Genomic DNA, 12634 nt, shown 5'->3' with positions numbered 1-12634 from the left:
GCCAAGCTCTAGAGTATTTAACTGAGATACATAGCCCACCCCCAACCCACACTAAGTTTGCATTTCTGGGAAGGGAAGAGGATCCGATTGAAGGAAGGAAGGAAAGAGGGTGATTCCTGATCCTTGGGGGCCCTTCACTCTTACTTCCTGCTCCCTCCCATCTCTCAGCCACTATCAACATTCCCAACTCCCTTTTCCCCCTCACTCTCTATCTCTTGACTCTTGGGCTAGAAGGAAGGTCTCCTCCTTCTTCCAAGGTCATCTCCTTCATTCTCCAGTCTCTGGGCAAGACTTCCTCTCTTCCCCCTCCCTCCACCAACTCAGTCCAAAGGAATGTCTATCAAATTAGTTTTTCTATTGGCTCTTGTATCCTTGCCCCCACTATGTGCTCCATACAAGATACAGGCTCCCTCAAACCTTGCTCCTTGATTTCCCTAATTTTAAAGAGGTAAAGAATTTTGTTGTATTTGAGAGTGGAGCCCAGGCTCACCTCTACCCTAGGGTTCCAAAAGGTAAGGATCATCATGGGACAAGGGAAAGAAATACTAGATTGAAAGTCAAAAGATTCAAGTGAGAGGCAGTAAGGGGCAATGGACAGAAGCTCCTGAGTTCAAATCCTACATTTGATATTTCTTAGCTGTGTGTCCCTGGACAAGTAAGTCTCTTACCTATATGAGTCTCAATTTCCTTAGAGGAGATTATCAAACCTCTGGTAGGATTAGTCATCCTACCAGATTGTTGTGGGCTTTAAATGAGATACTATATGTAATGTGCTTTGTAAGCTACAAAATACTATATAAAATCAGCTGTTATTATTAGGCACAATGGATGAACCTTTTATTTTGATGGTATAAAGAGCTTCCTGGTAAGAAAATTCTATTATTGCAAATCAGAAACTTCTCTGAAAATTAGAGAATATAAGTGATTTATGAAGGGTCACACCACCTGAATGGGCCAGAGGGAAAACTTGAACCCAGATCTGCCAGCCTCATCCAAGGTCAGCTCTTCTCTATCATTGATATTATTTTGCTTACTAGACTTGTTATTTTATTAGGGACAAAGAGCCCTCAGTGAAGAACTTATTCTTAACAAGGGAGACTATCACTTTCTATGAAACTTATAGTCATGGAAGCAGCTAGATGTTACAGTGGATAGAACACTAGCCTGGAACCTAGGAAATCTGGGTTCAAATGTGACCTTAGATACTTAATAGCTGCATAACCCTGGGCAAGTCACTTAATTCCTATTGTCTCATTCTCCCCCCACCAAAAAAAAAAAATATAGTCTTGGAGAATTGTTGTTGTTTAAACTTTATTTTCTTTTTTCTTTGTTTTTTTAATTTTAAATAATATTTTATTTTCCAAATACAGATAAAGATCGTTTTCAACAATCATTTTTGTAAGAATTTATGTTTCATATATTGTATCTAGGATATACTGCAACATATCCAACATATAAAGGACTGCTTGCCATCTAGGGGAGGAGTGGAGGGAGGGAGGGGAAAAAAAATTGGAACAGAAACGAGTGCAAGGGATAATGTTGTAAAAAAATTACCCCGGCATGGATTCTGTCAATATAAAGTAATTATTAAATAAAAATTAAAAAAAAAAAAAAGAATTTATGTTTCAGATTTTTCTCCCTCTCTCCTTTAACTCTCCCCTTCCCAAGATAGCAAGTAACCTGATAGGTGCAATTCTTTTAAATATTTTCATATTTGTCAAATTGTGCAAGAAAAATCTGTCCAAAAGAGGAAAAAAAAACTGTGAGAAAGAAAAAAACAAACACACAAACACAAAAATGAAAATACTATAGTTTGATCTACACTCAGTCTCCATAGTTCTCTCTCTGGATGCAGATGGCATTTTCCATCTGAAGCCTATTGGAATTATCTTGAATCATAGAATTGTTGAGCTAAGTCCATCACAGTTGATCAACACATAATTTTGTTGCTGTGTTCAATGTCCTCCTGATTCTCCTCACTTTACTCAGATCATGTAGCTCTTTCTGGGCTTTTCTAAAATCACCCTTATTATCATTTCTTCATAGAACAATATATTCCATTACATCCATATACTATAATTTATTCAGTCATTCCACAATGGATGGACATCTTCTCAATTTCCAGTTCTTTGCCACTACAAAAAGGGCCACTAAACATTTTTTGTACATGTGGTTGACCATTTTCAAAGAGGACCAATGACACATAAATCACAGGTGACAGTTGGGTTAAAGACAGTTGGGTTAACAAAGATGGATGAGCAGCCTTGAAAAGGGCTTATCAAGCCCTCACATCAGAGGTGACAGTCCTTTTTGAGCAACCCATATTCTTGGAGAATAAATGAGATAAAGGGAGAGTTGCTGAAAATCCAGAAAAAAGAGATAATGCCAGAGACCATGACAAGAATAGGTCATGTCAAACTAAAATGAAGATGGTGGACAATACCTAGATTTTAGAAAAACATTCGATAAAGTCACTCATGTCATCTTTCAAGGAGAAAAGAAATGGAGAGATGTAGGCTAAACAGGTTTGGTTGAACTATTGGTCACATCTCAAAAATAGTCACTAATTGTTTTAATATCAGTTCATAGATTTTTCAATTGAAGACCCCAGAGATCTTTATTTTGCCCAATGCAACTTAACATTTTTATCAATGACATGAGGAAAGGAATAGATGACACCAAGCTAGAATGGCTAGCTTAATGGGTTACAGTAAAGAATTTGAAAAGACTTGCAACAGGTAGAATGTTGGGTGAATGGAATAAGATTAAATCTGGTAGAGATAAATGTAAAGTGTTACTCTGGTTAAAAAGTCAACTTCATAAATACAAGAAGGGGCAGATATGACTAGATAATAGCTGAGCTGGTCTGAAAAAAACTAGGGATTTTAGTGGACTGCATCTTAAGTATGAATCAACCATGTGATAAGGCAGCTGAAAAAATTAATGCAATTTATTTTTAATATTTTTATTTTCACTAATTACATGTAAAATATTTTAAAACATTTGTTTTTAAAACTTTGAGTTTCAAATTCTCTCCATCTCCCCTCCACCCCCACTGAGAAAGTACATGTGAAGTTTAGATAAAACATTCCACAAAAGTCATGTTGTGAAAGAAAACATAGATCTATCCCCCCTAAAAAATCCTTAAGAAAAATAAAATCAAAAGAGGTAAATGCAATTAATTTTAAGGGTATGTTAAAAGAAAACATCCCAACAGCAATGCTGTTGCTATTGCCTTGATCTGGACCACATTTTGAGAAGACTTAGAGAAGTTAGAGATCACATTTAGGAGAACGAGATCTTGAAATCATATCATAAAGAAAGCACAGTATAAAAATAAGCAAACAAAAAAAAAAGGGAGAAGCATTTTTTTCCCCTTATGATCTGATTTTTTCTTGTGCAACATAAGTGTGAAAATATGTTTAGGAGAATTATACATGTTTAACCTATAATGAATTAGGTGAGAGGAAAGGTAGGGAGGGATAGAGAAAATATTGGAACACAAGGTTTTGCAAGGGTGAATGATGAAAAGTATCTTTGCATGTATTTTGAAAAAAAAATTTTTTTAAAGGTGAGTAGGCAGCTAGGTGGCACAGAAGACAGAACTCTAGCCCTAAAGTCAGGAGAACCTGAGTTCAAATTTTTACCTCAGATATTAGCTGTGTGACCCTGGGCAAGCCACTTAACTCCAACTGCCTATCAAAACCAAAAACAAGACATACTGTTCAGGATTTAGAAAAGTGATAGTCCCACTCTACTCTGACAGTCAGATCACATTTGGAGCACCACATTCAGTTCTGAGTGCAAAGTTTGCTAATAAGCTAAGGAAATATTTTCAGGATGTTAGAGGTGAAATTATGTCCTATGAGGATAGCTGAAGGAACTGGGGAGATTTTGCCCAGAAATAAAAAAACTTGGGGGCAGGGTGACAGCTGCCTGTCATGTGAAAGAGAAAAAAAATGTTGTTCTATTCAGCCAAAGGGACGGAAATAGCAATGGGTGGAAGGTGAAAAGTAACAAATTTAAACTTAATGTAAGGGGAAAAAAAAATCTATATCGTTATCTAAAAATGGAATGGGCTGTCTGAGAAGATTGAGGGGGTAAACCGGAGTTCTGAAAATAATGAAGTATCAGATTTGTAAGATGACATTATTCTAAAGAGAGCAGTTGCAAGAAGAGAGACTGGTGGTATTAGGCTGCAGAAAGGGCTAAATCATCTCCCCTTCCTTCTCCCTCCCTTCACCTTAGTACCAATTCCAAGGAAAGGTGGGTCAGAATGAGAATCGGGGATATATGTTATAGGTTCTTATCCTTCTTCCCCAGAGTGGTTCTCCTTATTTGTTCATTCCTAGGAGACTAGATTGGATTGATTGAGGGGCAGAGAAAATTGAGGAATGGTCAAGTAGTAGGGATGCCATAAAGTCTGTTGGGTCATTCTTGGTTTTGGGGAGGAGGAGGATTTGGGAGAGGTTATTGGGTGGGGGGAGGTGGGGCTCCTGTGGCAGGAAGCCTCAGAATAGAATCTCAGCAACGCCTGGTATTTTGAAGTACTTGGCCCCCTTCCCCCACCTCCCTCCTTTGCCCACCCCACATTCCTTTCCCAGAGGAAATGCTGAGGCATGAGGCAGAGGGACAAGAGGCACCAGAGACCCCTCCCCTCTCTTCCAGATGGTGAGCCTCAGTGGTCTTTCCAACCTAGTCTTTCTAAAAGGGAGTTGGGAAGAATGGGATGGGACAGGAGTAAGGGAAGTTTTTTGGTTTGCTACACTTTTTACAAGCCCACTCCTCACCCCTGATAGCTTAGGAAACTGGCTGAGCATGACATATGGCTGATACAGTTTCAGGATTTCTCTCTCAGTCTGGGATAGAATGAAAATATCAATACCTTCCTCCCCATTCCTCTCTCATCTTAAATCTTTACCATGTCCCTGGCATATAGGAAGCGCTTAATAAATGTTTATTTCCTTCCTTCTTTCCCTTACCTCTTCAGTTCAAGTGAAAGGAAAATCAAAATTTACTAGGATTCATGGGATTCATAGGGATGGTACATTTACTTTCAATATTTCTGGAGTGCAGGAATGGATAGATTAGCTGTAGGAGGGATAGAGGTTAACAGGATTGGCAGTGTGTGTGTGTGTGTGTGTGTGTGTGTGTGTGTGTGTGTGTGTGTTCAAATTAAATGAAGAGGCAAGTGGATGAATCTGCTGCCCCTTAATCTTGCAGGTTTGAAAGAGAAAGTGTTCTTTCTATAGGCAGTAGGTAAAGGGGCCAGTGTGAGTAGAATTAAGGAAAATATAAGGAGACTATTTGAGGTCCCTCCTTCTGGAATCAGAGGGTCTAGCCTGGCTAATCCTTGGAAGGATTTAAAGTGGGAGAAGGGGAGAAGGACCCCAAACCCTGAGATTCTTGGAGGAGTTAGACTCCCCTAGTAAGTCCTGTTGTGGGAGGGGTCTCAGCTTCAGGCTCCCCCCAGGTACTGGTTTTTCCAGTGTTGAACTGTTCCTTCTGTGTCCTGAATCCCTCCTGACTCAGCCCCTGTGACTGCCTCACTCTTCCCGTCCCGGCTTCCGCCCCCCGGGGGTGGGGGTGGGGGTGACTCCTGCACAGGGGGCCCAGCTTAGCCTGCAAACAGGAAACAGGAGAACAAAACAACTCCAGGCCCAGGCCAGCCCAGGCCTCCCCCACATTCCTCATCCTAACCCTTCCTCCCCTCTTCTCTCCTTTCTTTAATCTCTATCTCATTTCATTCTTTCCATGCTCTTTACCTCAGTCTCCCCCATATTCTGTTCCTTCAGTTTTTTCCTTGTCTTCAATCTTCCCTGCCTTTTGTTTCTCAGTTCCTGTATCCCCTACTTTATCCCCTCCTGTTTTTACCATACTATCCCTTTAATCTCCCTCAACTCTATTCCCTTATTTCCTCTACTTGGTCTTAAATTTTTTCACAACTGTCTGATTTCTGGTCTCTATCTCTGTTCCTTCCCTCAGTTTCCCCTCCCTGTCTTAAGTTTCTCTCAACTTCTCACATTTGGTCTAAATCTCGCTCTGTTCTTCAGTCTCCCTAACCTTGCCTATTAGTCTCCCCTGTTCTCTCTCCCCACAGTTTTGCTCTTCTTTGCCACCCCAATTGCTCCCATTTCTCTAAGTTCCCTGTCTCTCTATCCCACCTTAATCCTCATTCTTTAGTCTCTGCTTTTCTTCTTTACTGAATTTGGACTCCTCAACTAGAGGAATTGACTCAGAATGATAATAACAAGGGGACTGGGTGATGATAGCACTTGGGAAAGGCACCCAGCTTGGATGATGATAAGGGTCAGAGGCAGCCTCGGTCAGGCCGTGATGGATGGGGAGCTCATACTCTGCGTGAGACTGATTACTGGTTGTTCTAACTGAAAACTGTCCCATCCTTCAGGATTCTTCTCTAGTTTGCTTTCTCCAGGAAATCTACAATGGATGAAGTAGCTGGTCTGGGATGTGGAGATGCTTATCTTACATTATTCCTCAAAAGCCTGTTCTCTCTCCCCTTCCTAGGAAAGACCTATCTTAGACCCCTGCTTGTAAAAGGGAAAGGGGGGCTGGAAAAAAGAGGATGGGAGCAAGTAACGGTCCAGTCCTGGACCCACACTCCAGTTTTACACTACAAATACATTCATACCTGATACTTCAGTTAGTGTGTATTGGAAAAGGAGAATTGTTTTTGAAGGTATCTATCCCAATGATATTTGCCAAGAACCTTCCCCCAACTGAAACTATTTCATTAACACTAACATTAAGGGTCCGAGTTTTCCCCTAACTTCACATTTATGAATTATAGGGAACATTCAGGCAGCTGACATTGGCCTTTCTGCCAACCTGCCACCTCTGGGAGCTGGGTAGGGTCTTTGTTTGGCTCCCTTGGGTAAATAGGGGTGTGTGTGTGTGTGTGTGTGTGTGTGTGTGTGTGTGTGTGGTGCAAAGTTTACAACTCTTTCATGGGGATTATACCCAATACCATTCTTCCAGATCATGGGGGGAGGGGGGAAAGGGGGAGGAACTAAGGGATAGAAAGAGGACTGTGTCACTCTCTTATGGTTGGGGAGTAATGTTGTGGTATGTTATGTCAATGTGGCTTGGAGAGGGCTCTGTGGTGGGTTTGTATGGTGTGTATCTGTGCAAGCTATGTGTAATGTGTGTGTGGGTACATGTGTGTTTGTGGGGGTTGCCTGAATATATCAAATGGGCAAAGTAAATGCATCTGGATAGTGTATATGTGTATGTGTGTCTGTGCAGGCTACATGTAATGTGTGTGTGAGGTTTGTCTGAATGTAGCAAATGTGCAACGTGAATGCATCTGGGCAGTGTGTGTTTGTGTGTGTGTGAGCGGTGTGGAGCTCCCTGGGCGGAGGGAGGGGTGGAGGGAGGGAGGAGGGTGGCCTGTGTGGCCGCGGGCTGGCTGGGGGCCGGCCCTGGGCTGGGGGAGGCGTTTGCTCCATTGCCTGAGTTGCTGGCGTGTCCGGGCTTGGGAGCCTTCAGCTGCGAGAGGCTCAGGAGGTGACGGCGCCGCTCCCGGGCCCCCCCGCTCCTCTCCGGTCCCTAGACCCCGGGACCCTCCAGCTGGCTCAGCACGGCTCAGCCTGGCTCAGGAGGGCGGGGGCCAGGGAGGGGGCCCCCCTGGGCTCGCCTCCCAAGGGGAGCGGGCCGGGGCGAGGAGCAGAGCAGCCCCGGCCCCGACGGAGAGGAGGAGAGAGAAGTTGTTCCCGCTCCGGGGAATGCCGAGCCCCTCCCTCCTCCGCGCGTCCGGCTCCGGAAACCTGGGCGCTTTCCTCGGATTGCTCCCGGGGCCCCTCGTGCCCTGCGCCCGCTCTCGCACCCCCGCGCTCCCGGGCCATGTCGCTCGTGGGTCGGGCAGTATGGCGAGTGGAGCGGGCCGGGGGCGGGGGCTGGCGCTGGGAGAGGGCGATCGGAGTGGACTGCAGCTCCCCGGAGCCGCGCTGCCTCTGGCTTCCGAGTCTCCGCCACGAAGACCGGTGGCTGTCGGGGCTCCACCGTCGGGGGACAGCTACTAGGGGCAGGGTGAGACGTGCGGCCGACTCTGACGGGACAGGGGGGTCTCGTACGGAGGGAGCTACAGCCCCGAGAGGCTGAGGTTTTGAAGAGTAGGGCTGGAGGCAGGGCGATGGTTGACATTTCTTTTCTCTCTCAAGAGGAGAGAACCATGTCCTCTCAATGCCAAGTGCAGCCCCTAAGCAAACGGGTTTCCAGATACGTAGGAAAGGGGTGAAGGGGAGAAGCTTAAGGTTGTGAGGTCCCCCGGGAGCTTAGGCCGTTAGCTAGACAGCTTCCAGACCGCACTGACCCCTAAGTTTTTCACACCTTGTAATTCCGCCATATAACTGGGCACTATTGCCCTGCAGCCCTAAAGTTGTCTCGGATGAAAAGAGGGAGGAACATATTTGGAGAGACGTGCTGAGACAGGGCATCAGGGAAGCCAAGCAGGGCGAAGGATGGGTTGGTAGGCATTACCCTGCTTGGCACTCTGTTGATGAAGGTGATGACTGGCAGCAGCAAAGTGCTGAGGTGGCAGAATGGCCCATCAGTGGGCAGTGACCTCAGGGCAAGGGACAGAGAGGGGTTGGGGGATAGTGTGTTTCCAATGTCCGGGATAGACCAGGCTGGTAGGGCATGAGTCACAGTGGGCACATTGCCCAGCATGAACTCTGTGCTCTCTGCAATGACCTCTTTATTCTCCCATGTGCCAACTGGGGGGAAGGGGGGCCCGGATTCCTGAGTTCGGTTCCCTGGCATTGCCATCCACCACGTGCCCAGCTGCCTTCTTGTCAAATTTTTGGATAACTGGAAAAACCCTAAAATTCATCCCCTATAATTTCCCATATCTAGATCTTAGTTTCTTACTTCTGGAGTGTGTGTGTGTGTGTGTGTGTGTGTGTGTAGATGTGCTGGATTACAAGACTGTGACTCTAATGGGATGGGGTATGTGTGATAGAATGTGTTTATATATAGTAGTTATTGTAGGTGAAGCAAGAAGCTTTGGCCAAAATGACCACTCCAAGAAAGTTGATCAGGAAGGAAAAGCCTGAGAGTGAAGGAAAGAAGAGGAAAAGTTTCAGTAAAAGGTGTTGAGGGGCTGAGATTTGCCCAAACTTTGAGACTGTAAGCCAGAGTGAGACATACCAAACTGTTGGCAGTTGCCATAACTTTGGATACGTGGGCATCAGGGGCATTGCCCATGGAGGGACCTGTCAGGGCCACTTCCCTCCCAGGGACAACTGTGGGCTTAACCATAATCCCCGGGGGATGGCACAGGGACAATGAAAGCTGGAGAGAGGCTTGGCAGTGAGGTTGGGGTGGGGGAAGGGGGGCATCTCAAATTTCTGAGGATGCCTAGGAAGTCTGTCAGGATCAGGGTGGAGAACTTATGCAGGAGCATCCTCCTTCCTCCCAGTCCACTTCATGATAGAAAAGGACTGTAGTTTCTTCCTTGAGGAAGAAACTTTCTTTCTTTCATCCCCTATCCCTGGTCAGTAAATTTGGGGAATCTCGGAGATTTTAAATTTCCTTAGCATTCCCAGTAAATATTTTCCTCTTCTCCTCTTCCAGAGCTAGAGCTAGTCAATAATCTTCTATGAGACCCAGATTGTCCATGATGCCAAGATTGGGATTGGGAGTGGGGGTGGAGGGGGAATGGTGGTAGGAGGGGTAGCCTTCTACTTCACAGAGTCTCCATCAAAGGATCAGACTCCAGCTGTAGCCGCAGAACATGAAATTAGATATCACAAAATCACGGAATCTTGAAATTAGAAGAGACTTCAGAGTTCTAGTCCTATCTTCCCACAATGCTGGAATTCTCTCTACAACATTCCTGAAATTCTCTGTTGAATACTTCCATTGTAGGGAAGCTCACTACCTAACAAGGTAGTCCGGTCCATTATTACTCTGCTGTAGTTGTTAGGAATTCAGTCCCTCACGCCTAAGGCATCTGATTTATAGGAACAACAACAACAATAATAAAACAAGAACCAAAAAGAATATGCTGGATTGGAAAGACCTGGGTTCTAATTCTGACTGTTTCTTGCTATTTTCATTTCTTTGGGCATATCCTCACCTCCACTCAGCCTTAGGTTCCTAATATGTAAAAGGAACAGTTTGGAATAGATAATTGCTTAAGGTGACTTATAATTTACAAGTTACCTAATTCTACAGTTGAAGACACCATCTTACCCAATGGTCCCAATCCACTTTCTAGGCTATACAGAGCAAATCTGTTCCTTCCAGCATAAGATAGCTCTTCAGATTTTTAAAGACATCAATTATATCCTTCCCTAAGTCTTTTCTTTGTCTTTTTTTAATTTTTAAAATTTTATGTAGTTGTTTTCAATATTCTTTCCCCTGTCGAGTTTAAAAACACACACACACACACATTTCTATTTGATATCCTTTGTTTTTACATTGTTATTTTTCCACCCACACCTTCCAAAAAGAACTCTTCTTTTTTTTGTTAGAGAGAACTTAAATAAAAACAGCTGATTTGGAGAACATGCCTGACTATGTATACTGTATTCTTTTCCCATGAGCCCTCTCTTTGCTATGAAGGAGAATTGATATAGTTCATCATTTTCCCCTGGGACTCAATCCCCACCCCCCCTCCCATTTATCAGAATCTGTAAGCATTAAGTGAAGAAGTGAACAGCCAGGAGTCAGAGGAACTGTGTTTAAATCTCTGATCCTTATTATTATTAAATTTCTGATTCTTATTATCTTTGTGTCATTGTAGAAGTCAAATAACACCTGAGCTTCAGTTTCCTCATCTGTAAAATGAAGCAGGGAAGCTAGATGGCACAGAGGCAGAGAGGATAGAGAACCAAGACTGAAGTCTTGAACCTGAATTCAAATGTGACCTCAGATGGTAATTAGCTACGTGATCCTGGACTAGTCAATTAACTCTGCCTCAATTTTCTTATCTATAAAATGAACTGGAGAAGGAAATTGAGGCAAATCAGTTTCTAGTATCAATATGAAAACCCCAAAATGGTGTTATGGAGAGTCGGATATAATTTAAACAACTAAACAACAAAAAAATGACATTTCCAGTCAATTATTTACAGCCTTCCTTTTAGTGATCTTTAAATTTCAACCATATCACTATTTCAGTTCAATACAACTTTTATTCATTGGCTTTGATATGCAAAGCTAGGTGCTGTGGATAACAAAAAGAAAGGAAGGAAGAAAGAAAAAAGGAAGGAAGGAAGCAAGAAATAACAACTAAGTCCATGCCCTTAACATTCTATGGGGGACCAGGAAGATACAATATGCACACAGGTGCAAAGTAATACAAATTAATTTTAAGAGAAAGTGTGAAGAAAGATCTCTTGTAGAATACATTTTTCTGAGCTGTGCTTTGAAGGAAGGTGGGTTTCTAAGATGCAGCATTGAGGAATGAGGGCTTTCCAGAAAGAGAACCACCTATGCAAAATCACCGAGAATGGAGATGGAATGAATTGTCCAGGTAAAACTAGAATGGAATATAAGAAAGAGTAAAATGAAATGAATGGAAAGGTAGATCAGAGAAGCCAGACTATGTATTGCATTGGTTTTGTATTTTATGCTATAATAGGAAGCTAGTGATTTTTTTTTTTTTTGAGTAAAGCAGTGACATACTCAGATCTGTGTTTTGGGAATATCCATTTAATTGGATGATTGAAGAGGTGGAAGGGTAAGTGCAGAGTAGGGGTAGGAGAGTGGAGAGATGGAGGTGGGCTAGAATCAGTGAATGCTATAAAAATATGTAAAAATACATTGGTGCTGAGCAAATCCACCTGGATAGGTGGAGAAATGAATCAACAAATATCTCAGACATTTTGGCAGCAATTACTCTGAGCTTTATCCTCCCCTTTATCCTCCCCTCCTTCTTGTTCGTCCCCCGCCCCCCAACCCTATCCAATTGGGAAGACCTTCAGAAAGATCTTCTTTGGGAGGGGGGGGTGATATCAGGACAATTTGTTTTACCTCCTCATCCTTTGGGCCCCTTCCCTTTCCTCTTTATTCCCTCTCCCAAAAAAAGCCAACAGCACTGAAAAGAATGAAAGTTATATATGTGAGAGGGGATGAGGAATTTTTTGGGGGGAGTTGCAGAGCTAAAGTTTAACCATTTGGAAGGGAAGGGTCCCTCTTTATTCCAGAGGGTTTAAATTGAGGCAAATCATGGTGGGATTCTCCCAACAGTTATGCTACTTGTAGTAGCTGGGATATGAGAGTAGTCTAAGTGATAAGGGTGTTACAAAGAGGTATCTGAAGCTCCTTGGGCTCTGGGATGGAGGAGAAGGATGAGGAATATAGGAGCCACAAAAAGAGACCCAAAGGTCAGAGAAATATCTCTATCTTCCTTTCTTTCATCTTGATCCTTGTATCTCCTTTCTTTTATCATTTTCACCTCTCCCCATTCTTTTCTTACAGTCTCTCTCTTTTACACCTTCCCTTGTCTGTTTTTTCCCGTTCTGTCAAACTGTCTCTCCCCCATCACAGCTTCTGTCAGATCCTTGAATCATCAATGTTTTGTGCAGCTTTGAGTATTTAAGGAGAGGAGGAGTTAATCTGCATCTAACTGCAAGAGCTCTGTCTCCTTTCCTTGAGCAAATCTTTC

General features: G+C 43.4%; 1 protein-coding gene across 4 annotated transcripts in view; it reads left to right on the top strand.

Moving 5' to 3' along the window:
• Window positions 1-12634, top strand: part of ARHGAP23 (Rho GTPase activating protein 23) — a 125386-nt gene that overhangs the window by 44299 nt on the left and 68453 nt on the right. Inside the window, exon 1 of one of the 4 annotated variants that reach the window (XM_051994669.1) lies at window positions 7527-8049. The exons of the other annotated variants lie outside the window; for them this stretch is intronic. Within the exon in view, the coding sequence (XP_051850629.1) occupies window positions 7864-8049 (186 nt within the window). The 5' untranslated portion in view covers window positions 7527-7863. Of the gene's footprint in view, window positions 1-7526; window positions 8050-12634 lie in introns of those variants that run through there. 4 annotated transcript variants of the gene reach the window in all.

Source organism: Antechinus flavipes, chromosome 4 (assembly GCF_016432865.1).
Source record: "Antechinus flavipes isolate AdamAnt ecotype Samford, QLD, Australia chromosome 4, AdamAnt_v2, whole genome shotgun sequence".
NCBI lineage: Eukaryota > Metazoa > Chordata > Mammalia > Dasyuromorphia > Dasyuridae > Antechinus > Antechinus flavipes.
Note: the sequence above shows the minus strand (reverse complement) of the source record. Positions and strands in the feature narration are given on the sequence as shown.